Genomic DNA, 20,064 nt, shown 5'->3' on the forward strand with positions numbered 1-20,064 from the left:
AAAAATCTGAGGAAACATTTCCTGCTCTCTAGAGGCAGCTGCATAACGGTTGGAACTATAGGGCCCATTTAGTGGTCAGTGCCCTATACCCTGAATGATTAGAGCATACAGAAATAGCCAGTCCTGATAGGGTAGCTCAGAATGAGTACACCAGGTTAAGAATGGAGGATCAAGGAACTGTAAAGAATATTATGGACAGGGCAGAAAATCTGAAACTTTAACAAGTCATTAGGAGTCAGTTATCAGTGAAAGAGCAGCTAATCAGGCTATGGGATTCAGAAACAAGAATTGTGGAAGATGTTGTGAGGATATGTGAGAACTGGACAACAAGTTCAAAAGTGTCTTCACAGTGGAAGACTCAGCAGCAGTGGGATGAACCATAATGGAGGTTCTAGAAAACATTGAGATACTTAGAACAGACATTTGCAGAATATCAAAAGGTCTTGATTGATACAGGGTTCATTGACCTGATGAAAATTACCTTATGTGCTGAAGATGTTTAGCCATAATAGATAAATCTTGAATACTGTTCATAATGTCACTGGAGACAGACAGAGTGCCGAGGGAATACAAAAGGAGACCAGGAACAGGTAGTGAACTTCAGACTTGTCTTACTGATGAGAGTGGTGTGTAAGTGACTTTCAACAGGGAAGAAATTACCTAAATGTGAGACGTCATGGCCTTAGGGAAAGGTGTTCATATGTAACAAACCACTTAGCTTTCAATGAGAGCGTGAGCTGTTTTAGGCTAAAAGTATGCTAGGTGAATTGCTTGCACCTGGACCACATGACATTGTACAAGAAGAAAGCTAATTAAGAAGCAAGAAAAGCTCTGTAAAAAGGAGGGGAAACTCAGTCAGTGAATAGATTATATCAGTGGAAGGGAACAAAGGATGCATATCAGAGGAGCCTTCTCTAAATGGGTCGAGATGACCCAGGTCCTACAGACTTTCCGTGGTTTACCAGACGCTTCACATGCCCTGGTTCAATCCATTGTCAGCACGTCAACCCTGGTATACCACGCCTTTCACCCTCCTAGCTGTTCAGGCCCCGATCACTCAAAACCTTTTTCACTCCATCCCTCCACCTCCAATTTGGTCTCTTACTTCTTCCCTCCACCTCTGACACATGTATCCTCTTTTTCAATCTTTCCTCACTTATTCTCTCCTTGTGTCCAAACCATTTCAACACACCCTCTTCTTCTCTCTCAACCACACTCTTTTTATTACCACATATCTCTCTTACCCTTATATTACTTACTCGATCAAACCACCTCACACCACATATTGTCCTCAAACATTTCATTTCCAACACATCCACCCTCCTCCGCACAGCCCTATCTATAGCCCATTCTGTGCAACCCTATAACATTGTTGGAACCTGTTTTCCTTCAGACATACCCATTTTTGCTCTCCGAGATAATGTTCTCACCTTTCACACATTCCTCAACGCCCCCAGTACCTTCACCCCCTCCCTCACCTTGTTATTCACTTCCACTTCCATGGTTCCATCCACTGCTAAGTCCACTCCAGATATCAAAAGCACTTCACTTCCTCTAGTTTTTCTCCATTTAAACTTACCTCTCAATTAACTTACCCCTCCATCCTACTGAACCTAATAACCTTGCTCTTATTCACATTTACTCTCTACTTTCTCCTTTCTCACACTTTACCAAACTCAGTCACCAACCTCTGCAGTTTCTCACCCAAATCAGCCACCAGCACTGTATCATCAGCGAACAACAACTTACTCACTTCCCAAGCCCTCTCATCCACAACAGACTGCATACTTGCCCCTCTCTCCAAAACTCTTGCATTCACCTCCTTAACCACCCCATCCATAAACAAATTAAACAGCCGTGGAGACATCACGCACCACTGCCGCAAACCGACATTCACTGGGAACCAGTCACTTTCCTCTCTTCCCACTCATACACATGCCATACATCCTTGGTAAAACCTTTACTTCTAGGAACTTCCTGCTCCATGTACTCCTAAAACCTTCTGCAAAGCATCTTTATCTACCATATCATATGCCCTCTCCAGATCCATAAATGCCATATACAAATCATTTCTCACATACATTCTTCAAACCAAACACCTGATCCACACATCCCCTACCACTTTTGAAACCACAGTGCTCTTCCCCAGTCTGATGCTCTGTACATACCTTTACCCTCTCAATCAATACCCTCCTATATAATTTCCCAGGAATACTCAACAAACTTATGCCTGTGTAATTTGAACACTCACCTTTATCCCCTTTGCCTTTGTACAATGGCACTATGCATGCATTCCACCAATCCATAGATACATTGAATATCCTTACCAACCAATGTATCCGTCTCACCCCCTTTTTTAATAAATCCCACTGCAATGCCATCCAAACCTGCCACCTTACCAGCTTTGATTTTCTGCAAAGCTTTCACCACTACTTCTCTGTTTATCAAACCATTCTCCCTGGCCCTTTCACTTTGCACATCACCTCGACCAAATCACCCTATATCTGCCACTCTATCATCAAACACATTCAACAAACCATCAAAATACTCAATCCATCTCCTTCTCACTTCATCACTACTTGTTATCACCCCATTTACCCCCTGCAATGATGTTCCCATTTGTTATGTTGTCTTATGCACATTATTTACCTCCTTCCAAACATCTTTTATTCTTCCTAAAATTTGATGATCCCCTTTCACCCCAACCTTCATTTGCCCTCTTTTTCACCTCTTGCACCTTTCTCTTGACCTCCTGCCACTTTCTTTTATACATCTCCAAGTCATTTGCACTACTTCCCTTCAGAAATCGTCCAAACGTCTCTCTCTTCTCTTTCACTAACACCCTTATTTCTTCATCCCACCACTCACTACCCTTCCTAATCTGCCCACCTCCCTCCTTTCTCATACCACATGCATCTTTTGGGCAAGCCACCACCGCTTCCCTAAATACATCCCATTCCTCCCCCACTCCCCTCTCATCATTTGCTCTCACCTTTTGCCATTCTGCAGTTAGTCTCTCCTGGTACTTCCTCACACAAGTTTTCTTCCCAAGCTCACTTACTCTCACTACTCTCTTTTCCCCAACATTCCCTCTCTTTTTTCTGAAAACCTCTACAGATCTTCATCTTCACCTCCACAAGATAGTGATCAGACATCCGTCCAGCTGTCCCTCTCAGCACATTAACATCCAAAAGTCTCTCTTTTACATGCCTATCACTCAACACGTAATCCAGTAACGCCCTTTAACCATCTCTCCTACTCACGTACATATACTTATGCATATCTCTCTTTTTAAACCAGGTATTCCCAAGCACCAGTCTTTTTTCATTACACAAATTCACAAGCTCTTCACCATTTCCATTCAGAACACTGAATACCGTATGTACACCAATTGAACTCTCCACTGCCACATTACCCACCTTTGCATTTAAATCACCCATCACTAAAACATGGTCTCGTGCATCATAGCTGCTGACACACTCACTCAGCTGCTCCCAAAACACTTGCCACTCATGATTTTTCTTCTCATGACCAGGTGCATAAGCACCAATAATCACCCATCTCTCTCCTTCCACTCTCAGTTTTACCCTCAACAATCTAGAATTTACTTTCTTACACTCTGTCATATACTCTCACAACTCCTGCTTCAGGAGTAGTGCTACTCCTTTCTTAGCTCTTGTCCTCTAACCAACCCCTGACTTTACTCCCAAGACTTTCCCTAACCACTCTTCTCCCTTTACCCTTGAGCTTCGTTTCACTCAGAGCTAGAACATTCATGTTTCTTTCCTCGAACATACTACCTATCTCTCCTTTCATTTAATACATGCATGCATGCATACTTCTTGCCCCAGGAATCCCCTCTGTCTTAATGAAAACTCTCACAGTGCTCAGGAAGCCTGCCATGTCCTTCAATTGAAACAGTATTTCATAAAGTGGCATGATATTGTGTGTCTTTGTGTGGGGAAAGTGCAGTGCAACTGAGCAGGAAATGGTCAGTATTTTTACTGTGGTAATAGCATCATGGGCATGAATGGTCCTGGAATTTGTTGAACTGGTATGTATGTATTTATGCATACGTACATATACCTGTACAGTAGATGTTTGGGATTGGAGGAGGTTATAAGGCTATAACATAATGCAGGTTGTATCAGCACCATATGCTGAAGTGATTTAGACCTCCTGGCATCATGGAAGGAACCATTTCCTCATGAACAGTTGTTTGCCAGAGCAGTTGCAGCTATTCCTGCATATTGTCATATACTTTGTCAGCCTTACACATATTCTTTTGGTACTTAATGGGTGAAACACCAAATATTAAATCACTGGATCACAGTGGTCAGGTGTGCCCCCTATCTAATCCTGATTCTGTTTTGTTGTGCTTATGCACCTCCCCATTAGAATGGTTATATGAATACCCATTGTGCACTTTTTTCTTAGAAAGTATAGAAAATTATAAGATCAGAACATAATTGAAATGATGTACCAGGTTGCAAATTACAGTATATAACTGAAGCAGACTGTTAGGGTGGAAAAGTGAATATTGAGAAGTAGGTGTATTATATCATACAAGGTGTGCTATGAGCTAGCTCTTCTGGCGTTAAAAATCTCGTCATAGGGTACCCTTAGATAGGTAGGTACTCATGTATTGTGAATAATATATGCTTTCATTTGTATGTTCATAGTCAGATTGAGTATTTGTTCTTTATTTATTGATATGATGATGTAAATATTGCTTAAGATGTGTAATGAATTATCACCACAAGTGGAGAAGTAGAACTGCACATAATCTAAGTTGTTGTTCATATTTCTTGTAGCAGTGCTGGCTTAAGTTTTAAGTAAATATTTTTTTTAGAAATTATTAGAAAAAAATTAAAAGCCAAGTAAAATGAAGATTTCAAGGGATGTTGAAACATCACTCATGATACTGAAAAATCATATTTTTATACCAGCTTATCAAGAAGCTCTGAAAACTAACGAATTTTAAGCATGTCCTAGAATACATTACTTTCTCGAAACCTAACAAATGTACAGTTGCTCAAGATCAATCATGAGAGTGGACATATTTAAAAAATTTGAAAGAAGATTTTACTGTATAGTGTTGGGAAATTTGTAAGTAGTACTTTTGAATTGATTGATAACAGTAATTAAGATAGGCATTCCCGACAGGTGGGACTGAACAGTGAAGGTTCGAAGTATAGTGGAAGAGCAGCCGCCAGCAAGTTGCACCATTGTCCCTACTGTAATCATTCCACAGCTAGGAAAGACCACATGTCAAAGCACATCCGCACACATACTGGAGAGAAGCCTTTTAATTGTACACACTGCCCATATCGTTCTTCAACAAAATATGCTTTAAATGATCATATTAGAATTCACACTGGAGAAAAGCCATATTCATGCACTTTATGTCCATATCGTGCTTCACATATGGCTACTTTGCGATATCACATGTTAAAACATCAGTTTTAACTGAGGGACTGGAGTTCAGCATTGAATTATGTGATACATTATCTAATTTTGTCTTTTGTTCCTTTTTTTCTTCTCATAACTGAATTTCTACATTCTCTTGATTATATTTTCAGTTACATTCAAACACTATGATTTCAGGAATAGTGTAGATAGAAAGACATTAGTACATTGGTACTGCCTGCAGCATACTATGAGAAGTTATACCTTTAAATGGGATCTGAAAATAAATACCATTTGCATTTGTAATCGTAGTGTAATGATTTGAGATAATGATTTTATTTTTATAAACTTCATTTACCTACCATCTGAGAAGATGAACTGATAAAGACTTTGTAATATTATAGAAATAAATGTAAAAAGAAGTTAGTATTTTCTTGACCTTTTTATTCTATACTGTAGAAATTCAAGATGATATTGATTATGTTCTTACATAATAGGATTTACTACTGAAAAGTACTTGTAATGCAGTAATTCTTTGGAATTACTGCAGTAGGTTTTATCTTTCCATGCATTAAACTTTTTGGATAGAATGCATGATTATCTAGAATTTACCCTTATGATATCGAGAATATATAATTCTTTATATGTACTTCTTATGTTTTTAGAAATCTTCTTCAGACTGAAATGCATTGAACAACCATTTGGCTTTAGCAATCAACAAATTCCACGTGATCAACCCTTTAGGAAACACCACATGGAGAACTGGCTCCCATATGATAAGCAAGATCATAGTTGAATAATTCATAATCCCATACTTATACCATTTGGTTAGCCAGGGTGTTATGACTGGGATGTATGCCAGATGTGGGAAGAAAAATATCCTTTAAATGCTTGATTATTTGGTTCAGGCTTGGGACATATTCCGGGTTTTGGGAGAAAAATATCACATCACTAATTGCACTACTCAGAAAAAAGACCTGCAACCTGGAATGGTATCTCTTTTTTTTTCTTTTTTTCTTTTTTCAGAACCTGGACAAGGCTGGGACACTAGTGGGTCTTTAAAAATCTGGGTTAAGGAGGATCCCTCATTCAGAGTATCCAGGTTTAGGTGGATACACTCTAGTTGATTTTCTTACAATGATAAGATTTTTGTTGGGATGAGGTTACTTTTATGTTCAGGCCCATTAAATTCTGTCCTGAATTATAGATATGACGATGCATGTAGTATCAAATTTAAACACTCATACTCTAGTTGCATTTCTTAGTATGTAATATTGTGTAAGATTTTTTATTATCTTTTAATTCACGTTTACACTACTTTCAAGCAGAATTTGTTTTAGCATCAGTTTTTTCTCGAACCATGGTTATGATTTATGTGCAAACTGTACTGTTCAAAACACATTTACATGCAATATTTACTTTTTTCTCAATTGCATCTACTCTTCAATTTTCTTTCTTAAGCCCTGTTTCATATATATATGCAATAAATGATTATTGCAGTGTATCACAGGCACATGGTATTACAATCTGCCCATTGGTTTGCAATAAGATCTTCCATTTGTTGAGATATTTGGTTTGACTTCATGATGGATATCATACATTCATGTTATGTAAGATTATGGCAGGAATTTTATACATGACAGATTTTGACCTCTAAACTTTTAGCTTGCTGGAACTTCATCATTTTCTGTATGGTTCATTTTGACTCCTTTTAAGAATCTAGTGAATAGATGTATGTGCAGTCACTGCTTATTGCCTGCTTCCCACCCATTTCTTATCTTTCTTATTTTATAATTTAGAAGTAACTTGACGATGATAATAAAGATAGGCGTTATCGACAGGTGGGACTGAACAGTGATGGTTCGAAGAATAGTGGGAGAAGAGCAGTCGGCAAGGTGCACCAGTGTCCCTACTGCAAATATACAACTGTTAAGAAAGACCACATGACAAAGCACATACGCATTCATACTGGAGAAAAACCATTTTCCTGCCCATATTGTTCTTATAGTGCTACTACAAAACAAAATCTAATGCAGCACATTCGCACGCATACGGGAGAAAAACCATTTTCATGTTCACATTGTAACTATAGTGCTACTAAGAAAGATAAGTTAAGGCAACACATCCGTACTCATACTGGGGAGAAACCTTTTCTTTGCCCACAATGCTCTTTTCGTTGTTGTACATTGAGCACATTGAATAATCATATCCTAATCCATGCTTCAGAAGTTTCTTAATGAGAGTTATCTGCTGATCTTTGGAAAGTATTTGATTCTTGGAACAGTGAGTCTTCTTTGATTTCTATTTGATTGATAGAAACCCAAGAAAAATGGTGGTTTTATGAAGAATTACATGAAAATTCTTTTTAGAATTTATTATTTTAGCTCAAAGCATTCATGATTGTAATCTGTGTATTAGGGTATCCTGTTTTCATATTGGCTTTCTGCATACCAGAAACTGAATGCAAATCAGAATGATGTAACTTTGGTATTACATATGATATTAATCATCCACATCGTTCTTTTGATATAGATTTAGATTGACTTTCCAATATTATTTACCAATATAATTTATTGTCTGCCAGGTTCATATATTTTTCTTCCTTTTTTATTTTTTTTTTCTTACCTCTACTTTTCTCGCAAAATTCCTCATGGCAATGCTTAAGATAAAGTGTGAACATATGTTTCATTCTTCATATTTCATTGTACAAGAAGCATTGTTTTCATATAAATTAACAGCATTTCTCAGTTGTAGAGAATAATTTTCGTTGATCAGGATTCACTATTATATGTTAGTTTCCAATTTTTTTTCCTTGTATAATTTTGATTAAACTTCTTGGAGGATATTTTAATCAACTTTAATTAACTAACCTCAAGTTATAGCACTTTGGTACTATGGGACACCAATGATGTTATATATAGAAAAAATAATGTATGCTTTATTTTTTCAATTAGAGAACCCCTTTTATAGGATTCTCATAGTTTTTGAACTTCTTTCCATCTAGGAACAGGGAAATGATGGACTACTATGGAGTGAGAAGTAACTTACCCAAACTGTACCCTTTCCCTCCACTAATTAAGAAACAACTTTTCTGAGAAGTGATACCTCATCCATGGTGTCGCCATTCTCAATCAGAATCTGGTATATATATATATTTATTTTTGCTTTGTCGCTGTCTCCCGCGATAGAGAGGTAGCGCAAGGAAACAGACGAAAGAATGGCCCAACCCACCCACATACACATGTATATACGTACACGTCCACACACGCAAATATACATACCTATACATCTCAATGTACACATATATATATATATATAGACACACAGACATATACATATATACACATTTACATAATTCATACTGTCTGCCTTTATTTATTCCCATCGCCACCTCGCCACACATGGAATAACAACACCCTCCCCCCTCATGTGTGCGAGGTAGCGCTAGGAAAAGACAACAAAGGCCCCATTCGTTCACGCTCATTCTCTAGCTGTCATGTAATAATCCACCGAAACCACAGCTCCCTTTCCACATCCAGGCCCCACACAACTTTCTATGGTTTACCCCAGACGCTTCACATGCCCTGGTTCAATCCATTGACAGCACTTCGCCCTCAGTATACCACATCGTTCCAATTCACTCTATTCCTTGCATGCCTTTTACCCTCCTGCATGTTCAGGCCACGATCACTCAAAATCTTTTTCACTCCATCTTTCCGCCTCCAATTTGGTCTCCCACTTCTCCTCGTTCCCTCCACCTCTGACACATATATCCTCTTGGTCAATCTTTCCTCACTCATTCTCTTCATGTGACCAAACCATTTCAAAACACCCTCCTCTGCTCTCTCAACCACACTCTTTTTATTTCCACACATCTCTCTTACCCTTACATTACTTCCTCAATCAAACCACCTCACACCACATATTGTCCTCAAACATCTCATCTCCAGCACATCCACCCTCCTGCGCACAACTCTATCCATAGCCCATGCCTTGCAACCGTACAATGTTGTTGGAACCACTATTCCTTCAGACATACCCATTTTTGCTTTCCGAGATAATGTTCTTGAATTCCAAACATTCTTCAAGGCTCCCAGAATTTTCGCCCCCTCCCCCACCCTATGATTCCCTTCCACTTCCATGGTTCCATCCGCTGTCAGATCCACTCCCAGATATCTAAAACACTTTACTTCCTCCAGTTTTTCTCCATTCAAACTTACCTCCCAATTGACTTGACCCTCAACCCTACTATACCTAATAACCTTGCTCTTATTCACATTTACTCTCAGCTTTCTTCTTTCACACACTTTACCAAACTCAGTCACCAGCTTCTGCAGTTTCTCACACGAATCAGCCACCAGCACTGTATCATCAGCAAGCAACATCTGACTCACTTCCCGAGCTCTTTCATCCACAACAGACTGCATACTTGCCCCTTTCCAAAACTCTTGCATTCACCTCCCTAACAACCCCATCCATAAACAAATTAAACAACCATGGAGACATCACACACCCCTGCCGCGAACCAACATTCACTGAGAACCAATCACTTTCCTCTCTTCCTACACGTACACAAGCCTTAGATCCTCAATAAAAAACTTTGCTTCTAACAACTTGCCCCCACACCATATATTCTTAATACCTTCCACAGAGCATCTCTATCAACTCTATCATATGCCTTCCCCAGATCCATAAATGCTACATAGAAATCCATTTGCTTTTCTAAGTATTTCTCATATACATTCTTCAAAGAAAACACCTGATCCACACATCCTCTACTACTTCTGAAACCACACTGCTCTCCCCCAATCTGATGCTCTGTACATGCCTTCTGTCTTTCAACCAATACCCTTCCATATAATTTACCAGGAATACTCAACAAACTTATACCTCTGTAATTTGAGCACTCACTTTTATCCCCTCTGCCTTTGTACAGTGGCACTATGCAAGCATTCCTCCAATCCTCAGGCACCTCACCATTGAGTCATACATACATTAAATAATCTTACTAACCAGTCAACAATACAGTCACCCCCTTTTTTCATGAATACCACTGCATTACCATCCAGACCCACTGCCTTGCCGGCTTTCATCTTCCGCAAAGCTTTTACTACCTCTTCTCTGTTTACAAAATCATTCTCCCTAACCCTCTCACTTTGCACACCACCTCGACCAAAACACCCTATATCTGCCACTCTATCATCAAACACATTCAACAAACCTTCAAAATACTCACTCCATCTCCTTCTCACGTCACCACTACTTGTTATCACCTCCCCATTAGCCCCCTTCACTGAAGTTCCCATTTGTTCCCTTGTTGTATGCACTTTATTTACATCCTTCCAAAACATCTCTTTATTCTCCTTAAAATTTAACGATAATCTCTCACCCCAACTCTCATTTGCCCTCTTTTTCACCTCTTCTACTTTTCTCTTGACCTCCTGCCTCTTTCTTTTATACGTCTCCCAGTCATTTGCACTATTTCCCTGCAAAAATCATCCAAATCCCTCTCTCTTCTCTTTCACTAATAATCTTACTTCTTCATCCCACCATTCACTACCCTTTCTAATCTGCCCACCTCCACGCTTCTCATGCCACAAGCATCTTTTGCGCAAGCCATCACTGCTTCCCTAAATGCATCCCATTCCTCCCCCACTCCCCTTACGTCCTTTGTTCTCACCTTTTTCCATTCTGTACTCAGTCCCTCCTGGTACTTTCTCACACAAGTCTCCTTCCCAAGCTCACTTACTGACCACTCTCTTCACCCCAACTTTCTCTCTTCTTTTCTGAAAACCTCTACAAATCTTCACCTTCGCCTCCACAAGATAATGATCAGACATCCCTCCAGTTGCACGTCTCAGCACATTAACATCCAAAAGTCACTCTCGCGTGCCGATCAATTATCACGTAATCCAATAGCGTTCTCTTGCCACCTCTCCTACTTACATACGTATACTTATCTATATCTCTCTTTTTAAACCAGGTATTCCCAATCACCAGTGCTTTTTCAGCACATGAAAATCTAAAAACTACTCACCATTTCCATTTGCAACTCTGAACACCCTATGTACACCAATTATTCCCTCAACTGCCAAAGTACTCATCTTTGCATTCAAATCACCCATCACTATAACCCGGTCTCATGCATCAAAACTACTAACACACTCGCTCACCTGCTCCCAAAACACTTGCCTCTCATGATCTTTCTTCTCATGCCCAGGTGCATAGGTATATATATATATATATATATATATATATATATATATATATATATATATATATATATATATATATATATATATATATATATTCTTTCATACTATTCACCATTTCCCGCGTCAGCGAGGAAGCGTTAAGAACAGAGGACTGGGCCTCTGAGGAAAGCATCCTCAGCCGGCCCCCAGACGCTTCACATGCCTTGATTCAATCTACTGACAGCACGTCAACCCCGGTATACCACATCGCTCCAATTCACTCTATTCCTTGCCCTCCTTTCACCTCCTGCATGTTCAGGCCCCGATCCCACAAAATCTTTTTCACTCCATCTTTCCACCTCCAATTTGGTCTCCCTCTTCTCCTTGCTCCCTCCACCTCCGACACATATATCCTCTTGGTCAATCTTTCCTCACTCATCCTCTCCATGTGCCCAAACCACTTCAAAACACCCTCTTCTGCTCTCTCAACCACGCTCTTTTTATTTCCACACATCTCTCTTACTCTTACGTTACTCACTCGATCAAACGACCTCACACCACACATTGTCCTCAAACATCTCATTTCCAGCACATCCATCCTCCTGCGCACAATTCTATCCATAGCCCACGCCTCGCAACCATACAACATTGTTGGAACTACTATTCCTTCAAACATACCCATTTTTGCTTTCCGAGATAATGTTCTCGACTTCCACACATTCTTCAAGGCCCCCAGAATTTTCGACCCCTCCCCCACCCTATGATCCACTTCCGCTTCCATGGTTCCATCCGCTGCCAGATCCACTCCCAGATATCTAAAACACTTCACTTCCTCCAGTTTTTCTCCATTCAAACTCACCTCCCAATTGACTTGACCCTCAACCCTACTGTACCTAATAACCTTGCTCTTATTCACATTTACTCTTAACTTTCTTCTTCCACACACTTTACCAAACTCAGTCACCAGCTTCTGCAGTTTCTCACATGAATCAGCCACCAGCGCTGAATCATCAGCGAACAACAACTTACTCACTTCCCAAGCTCTCTCATCCCCAACAGACTTCATACTTGCCCCTCTTTCCAAAACTCTTGCATTTACCTCCCTAACAACCCCATCCATAAACAAATTAAACAACCATGGAGACATCACACACCCCTGCCGCAAACCTACATTCACTGAGAACCAATCACTTTCCTCTCTTCCTAAACGTACACATGCCTTACATCCTCGATAAAAACTTTTCACTGCTTCTAACAACTTTCCTCCCACACCATATATTCTTAATACCTTCCACAGAGCATCTCTATCAACTCTATCATATGCCTTCTCCAGATCCATAAATGCTACATAGAAATCCATTTGCTTTTCTAAGTATTTCTCACATACATTCTTCAAAGCAAACACCTGATCCACACATCCTCTACCACTTCTGAAACCACACTGCTCTTCCCCAATCTGATGCTCTGTACATGCCTTCACCCTCTCAATCAATACCCTCCCATATAATTTACCAGGAATACTCAACAAACTTATACCTCTGTAATTTGAGCACTCACTCTTATCCCCTTTGCCTTTGTACAATGGCACTATGCACGCATTCCGCCAATCCTCAGGCACCTCACCATGAGTCATACATACATTAAATAACCTTACCAACCAGTCAACAATACAGTCACCCCCTTTTTTAATAAATTCCACTACAATACCATCCAAACCTGCTGCCTTGCCGGCTTTCATCTTCCGCAAAGCTTTCACTACCTCTTCTCTGTTTACCAAATCATTTTCCCTAACCCTCTCACTTTGCACACCACCTCGACCAAAACACCCTATATCTGCCACTCTGTCATCAAACACATTCAACAAACCTTCAAAATACTTACTCCATCTCCTTCTCACATCACCACTACTTGTTATCACCTCCCCATTTGCGCCCTTCACTGAAGTTCCCATTTGCTCCCTTGTCTTACGCACTTTATTTACCTCCTTCCAGAACATCTATCTATCTATATATATATATATATATATATATATATATAGAGGGTGTTTTGAAGTGGTAAATTATATGGGAGGGTGTTGATTGAGAGTGTGAAGGCATGTACAGAGCATCAGATTGGGGAAGAGCAGTGTGGTTTCAGAAGTGGTAGAGGATGTGTGGATCAGGTGTTTCCTTTGAAGAATGTATGTGAGAAATACTTAGAAAAGCAAATGGATTTGTATGTAGCATTTATGGATCTGGAGAAGGCATATGATAGAGTTGATAGAGATGCTCTGTGGAAGGTATTAAGAATATATGGTGTGGGAGGCAAGTTGTTAGAAGCAGTGAAAAGTTTTTATCGAGGATGTAAGGCATGTGTACGTGTAGGAAGAGAGGAAAGTAATTGGTTCTCAGTGAATGTAGATTTGCGGCAGGGGTGTGTGATGTCTCCATGGTTGTTTAATTTGTTTATGGATGGGGTTGTTAGGGAGGTGAATGCAAGAGTTTTGGAAAGAGGGGCAAGTATGAAGTCTGTTCTGGATGAGAGAGCTTGGGAAGTGAGTCAGTTGTTGTTCGCTGATGATACAGCGCTGGTGGCTGATTCATGTGAGAAACTGCAGAAGCTGGTGACTGAGTTTGGTAAAGTGTGTGAAAGAAGAAAGTTAAGAGTAAATGTGAATAAGAGCAAGGTTATTAGGTACAGTAGGGTTGAGGGTCAAGTCAATTGGGAGGTAAGTTTGAATGGAGAAAAACTGGAGGAAGTAAAGTGTTTTAGATATCTGGGAGTGGATCTGGCAGCGGATGGAACCATGGAAGCGGAAGTGGATCATAGGGTGGGGGAGGGGGCGAAAATTCTGGGAGCGTTGAAGAATGTTTGGAAGTTGAGAACATTATCTCGGAAAGGAAAAATGGGTATGTTTGAAGGAATAGTGGTTCCAACAATGTTGTATGGTTGCGAGGCATGGGCTATGGATAGAGTTGTGCGCAGGAGGGTGGATGTGCTGGAAATGAGATGTTTGAGGACATGTGTGGTGTGAGGTGGTTTGATCGAGTAAGTAATGTAAGGGTAAGAGAGATGTGTGGAAATAAAAGAACGTGGTTGAGAGAGCAGAAGAGGGTGTTTTCAAATGGTTTGGGCACATGGAGAGAATGAGTGAGGAAAGATTGACCAAGAGGATATATGTGTCAGAGGTGGAGTGAATGAGAAGTGGGAGACCAAATTGGAAGTGGAAAGATGGAGTGAAAAATATTTTGTGTGATCGGGGCCTGAACATGCAGGAGGGTGAGAGGAGGGCAAGGAATAGAGTAAATTGGATCGATGTGGTATACCGGGGTTGACATGCTGTCAGTGGATTGAATCAGGGCATGTGAAGCGTCTGTGGTAAACCATGGAAAGCTGTGTAGGTATGTATATTTGCGTGTGTGGACGTGTATGTATATACATGTGTATGGGGGTGGGTTGGGCCATTTCTTTCGTCTGTTTCCTTGCGCTACCTCGCAAACGCGGGAGACAGCGACAAAGCAAAAAAAAAAAAAAAGATATATATATATATATATATATATATATATATATATATATATATATATATATATATATATATATATATATATATTTTTTTCATACTATTCGCCATTTCCCGCATTAGCGAGGTAGCGTTAAGAACAGAGGACTGGGCCTTTGAGGGAATATCATCACCTGGCCCCCTTCTCTATTCCTTCCTTTGGAGAAAACAAAAAAGTGAGAGGGGAGGATTTCCAGCCCCCCGCTCCCTTCCCTTTTAGTCGCCTTCTACGACACGCAGGGAATACGTGGGAAGTATTCTTTCTCCCCTATCCCCAGGGATAATATATATATATATATATATATATATATATATATATATATATATTTTTTTTTTTTATACTTTGTCGCTGTCTCCCGCATTTGCGAGGTAGCGCAAGGAAACAGACGAAAGAAATGGCCCAACCCCCCCCCATACACATGTATATACCTACGTCCACACACGCAAATATACATACCTACACAGCTTTCCATGGTTTACCCCAGACGCTTCACATGCCTTGATTCAATCCACTGACAGCACGTCAACCCCGGTATACCACATCGCTCCAATTCACTCTATTCCTTGCCCTCCTTTCACCCTCCTGCATGCTCAGGCCCCGATCACACATAATCTTTTTCACTCCATCCTTGCACCTCCAATTTGGTCTCCCTCTTCTCCTCGTTCCCTCCACCTCCGACACATATATCCTCTTGGTTAATCTTTCCTCACTCATTCTCTCCATGTGCCCAAACCACTTCAAAACACCCTCTTCTGCTCTCTCAACCACGCTCTTTTTATTTCCACACATATCTCTTACCCTTACGTTACTCACTCGATCAAACCACCTCACACCACACATTGTCCTCAAACATCTCATTTCCAGCACATCCATCCTCCTACGCACAACTCTATCCATAGACCACGCATCGCAACCATACAACATTGTTGGAACCACTATTCCTTCAAACATACCCATTTTTTCTTTCCGAGATAATGTTCTCGACTTCCACACATTCTTCAAGGCCCCCAGAATTTTCGCCCCCTCCCCCACCATATGATCCACTTCCGCTTCCATGGTTCCATCCGCTGCCAGATCCACTCCCAGATATCTAAAACACTTCACTTCCTCCAGTTTTTCTCCATTCAAACTTACCTCCCAATTGACTTGACCCTCAACCCTACTGTACCTAATAACCTTGCTCTTATTCACATTTACTCTTAACTTTCTTCTTCCACACACTTTACCAAACTCAGTCACCAGCTTCTGCAGTTTCTCACATGAATCAGCCACCAGCGCTGTATCATCAGCGAACAACAACTGACTCACTTCCCAAGCTCTCTCATCCCCAACAGACTTCATACTTGCCCCTCTTTCCAAAACTCTTGCATTTACCTCCCTAACAACCCCATCCATAAACAAATCAAACAACCATGGAGACATCACACACCCCTGCTGCAAACCTACATTCACTGAGAACCAATGACTTTCCTCTCTTCCTACACGTACACATGCCTTACATCCTCGATAAAAACTTTTCACTGCTTCTAACAACTTGCCTCCCACACCATATATTCTTAATACCTTCCACAGAGCATCTCTATCAACTCTATCATATATATATATATATATATATATATATCATATATATATTTATTTATATATATATTATCCCTGTGGACAGGGGAAAAAGAATACTTCCCATGCATTCCTCACGTATCATAGAAGGTGACTAAAGGGGACGGGAGCAGAAGGCTGGAAACCCTCCCCTCCTTGTGTTTTAACTTTCTAAAAGGGAAAACTGAAGAAGGAGTCGCACGGAGAGTGCTCATCCTCCTCGAAGGCTCAGAATGGGGTGTCTTAATGTGTGTGGATGTAACCAAAGTGAGAAAAAAAGGAGACATAGGTAGTATGTTTGAGGAAAGGAACCTGGACGTTTTGGCTCTGAGTGAAACGAAGCTCAAGGGTAAAGGGGAAGAGTGGTTTGGGAATGTCTTGGGAGTAAAGTCAGGGGTTAGTGAGAGGACAAGAGCAAGGGAAGGAGTAGCACTACTCCTGAAACAGGAGTGGTGGGAGTATGTGATAGAGTGTAAGAAAGTAAACTCTAGATTGATATGGGTAAAACTGAAAGTTGATGGAGAGAGATGGGTGATTATTGGTGCATATGCACCTGGGCATGAGAAGAAAGATCATGAGAGGCAAGTGTTATGGGAGCAGCTGAATGAGTGTGTTATTAGTTTTGATGCACGAGACCAGGGTTGTAGTGATGAGTGATTTGAATGCAAAGGTAAGTAATGTGGCAGTTAAGGGAATAATTGGTGTATATGTGTTATTCAATGTTGTAAATGGTGAGGAGCTTGTAGATTTATGTGCTGAAAAAGGACTGGTGATTGGGAATACCAGGTTTAAAAAGAGAGATATACAAAAGTATACATATTTAAGTAGGAAAGATGGCCAGAGAGCATTATTGGATTACGTGTTGATTGATAGGTGCGCGAAAGAGAGACTTTTCGATGTTAATGTGCTGAGAGGTGCAACTGGAGGGATATCTGATCATTATCTTGTGGAGGCAAAAGTGAAGATTTGTAGAGGTTTTCAGAAAAGAAGAGAGAATGTTGGGGTGAAGGTAGTGGTGAGAATAGGTGAGCTTAGGAAGGAGACTTGTGTGAGGAAGTACCAGGAGAGACTGAGTACAGAATGGATAAAGGTGAAAACAAAGGACATACATGGGATGGGGGAGGAATGGGATGTATTTAGGGAAGCAGTGATGGCTTGCGCAAAAAATGCTTGTGGCATGAGAAGCGTGGGAGGTGGGCAAATTAGGAAGGGTAGTGAGTGGTGGGATGAAGAAGTAAGATTGTTAGTGAAAGAGAAGATAGAGGCCTTTGGACGATTTTTGCAGGGAAATAATACAAATGAATGGGAGATGTATAATAGAAAGAGGCAGGAGGTCAAGAGAAAGGTGCAAGAGGTGAAAAAGAAGGCAAATGAGAGTTGGGGTGAGAGAGTATCATTAGATTTTAGGGAGAATAAAAAGATGTTTTGGAAGGAGGTAAATAAAGTGCGTAAGATAAGGGAATCAATGGGAGCTTCAGTGAGGGGGGCTAATGTGGAGGTGATAACAAGTAGTGGTGATGTGAGAAGGAGATGGAGTGAGTATTTTGAAGTTTTGTTGAATGTGTTTGATGATAGAGTGGCAGATATAAGGTGTTTTGGTCGAGGTGGTGTGCAAAGTGAGAGGGTTAGGGAGAATGATTTGTTAAACAAAGAAGAGGTAGTAAAACCTTGCGGAAGATGAAAGCCGGTAAGGTGGAGGGTTTGGATGGTATTGCAGTGGAATATATTAAAAAAGGGGTTGACTGTATTCTTCACTGGTTGGTAAGGTTATTTAATGTATGTATGATTCTTGGTGAGGTGCCTGAGGATTGGCATAATGCTTGCATAGTGCTATTGTACAAAGGCAAAGGGGATAAAAATGAGTGCTCAAATTGCAGAGGTATAAGTGTGTTCAGTATTCCTGGGAAATTATAGGGCAGGGTAGTGATTGAGAGGGAGAAGGCATGTACAGAGCATCAGATTGGGGAAGAGCAGTGTGGTTTCAGAAGTGGTAGAGGATGTGTAGATCAGGTGTTTCTTTTGAAGAATGTTCGTAAGAAATACTTACAAAAGCAATGGATTTCTATGTAGCATACATGGATCTGGAAAAGGCATATGATAGAGTTGATAGAGATGCTCTGTGGAAGGTATTAAGAATATATGGTGTGGGAGGCAAGTTGTTAGAAGCAGTGAAAAGTTTTTATCAAGGATGTAAGGCATGTGTACATGTAGGAAGAGAGGAAAGTGATTGGTTCTCAGTGAATGTTGGTTTGCGGCAGGAGTGTGTGATCTCTCCCTAGCTGTTTAATTTGTTTATGGATGGTGTTGTCAAGGAGGTGAATGCAAGAGTTTTGGAGAGAGGGGTAAGTATGCAGTGTGCTGTATATGAGAGATCTTGGGAAGTGAGTCAGTTGTTGTTCGTTGATGATACAGCGCTGGTGGCTGATTCATGTAAGAAACTGCAGAAGCTGGTGTCTGAGTTTGGTAAAGTGTGTGAAAGAAGAAAGCTGAGAGTAAATGTGAATAAGAGCAAGTATATTAGATACAGTAGGGTTGAGGGACAAGTCAATTAGGAGGTAAGTTTGAATGGAGAAAACCTGGAGGAAGTGAAGTGTTTTACATATCTGGGAGTGGATTTGGCAGCGGATGGAACCATGGAAGCGGAAGTGAATCATAGGGTGGGGAAGGGGGCGAAAGTTTTGGGTGCCTTGAAGAATGTGTGGAAGTCGAACATTATCTCGGAAAGCAAAAATCGGTATGTTTGAAGGAATAGAGGTTCCAAAAATGTTATATGGTTGCAAGGCATGGGCTGTAGAGAGAGTTGTGCAGAGGAGGGTGTATGTGCTCAAAATGAGATGTTTGAGGACAATATGTGGTGTGAGGTGGTTTGATCGAGTAAGTAATAATAGGGTAAGAGAGATGTGCGGTAATAAAAAGAGTGTGGTTGAGAAAGCAGAAGAGGATGTTTTGAAATGGTTTGGTCACATGGAAAGAATGAGTGAAGAAAGATTGACCAAGAGGATATATGTGTCAGAGGTTTAGGGAATGAGGAGAAGTGGGAGACCAAATTGGAGGTGGAAAGATTGAGTGAAAAAGATTTTGAGTGATCGGGGCCTGAACATGCAGGAGGGTGAAAGGCATGCAAGCAGTAGAATGAATTGGAACGATGTGATATACCGGGTCGACTTGCTGTCAATGGATTGAACCAGGGCATGTGAAGTATCTGATCCACACATCCTCTACCACTTCTGAAACCACACTGCTCTTCCCCAGTCTGGTGCTCTGTACATGCCTTCACCCTCTCAATCAATACCCTCCCATATAATTTCCCAGGAATATTCAACAAA

General features: G+C 40.6%; 1 protein-coding gene across 10 annotated transcripts in view; it reads left to right on the forward strand.

Annotated features, from left to right (window-relative positions):
- Positions 1–20,064, forward strand: part of LOC139755976 (uncharacterized) — a 734,338-nt gene that overhangs the window by 468,871 nt on the left and 245,403 nt on the right. For 2 of the 10 annotated variants that reach the window (XM_071674822.1, XM_071674837.1), the window contains one exon: positions 5,167–5,831. The exons of 7 other annotated variants lie outside the window; for them this stretch is intronic. In XM_071674822.1, coding sequence (XP_071530923.1) covers positions 5,167–5,469 — 303 coding nt within the window. In that variant the 3' untranslated portion in view covers positions 5,470–5,831. Of the gene's footprint in view, positions 1–5,166; positions 5,832–7,250; positions 8,270–20,064 lie in introns of those variants that run through there. One more of the 10 variants, XM_071674825.1, reaches the window with a different exon arrangement.

The sequence above is a fragment of the Panulirus ornatus genome, chromosome 20 (genome assembly GCF_036320965.1).
Source record: "Panulirus ornatus isolate Po-2019 chromosome 20, ASM3632096v1, whole genome shotgun sequence".
Taxonomy (NCBI): Eukaryota; Metazoa; Arthropoda; class Malacostraca; order Decapoda; family Palinuridae; genus Panulirus; species Panulirus ornatus.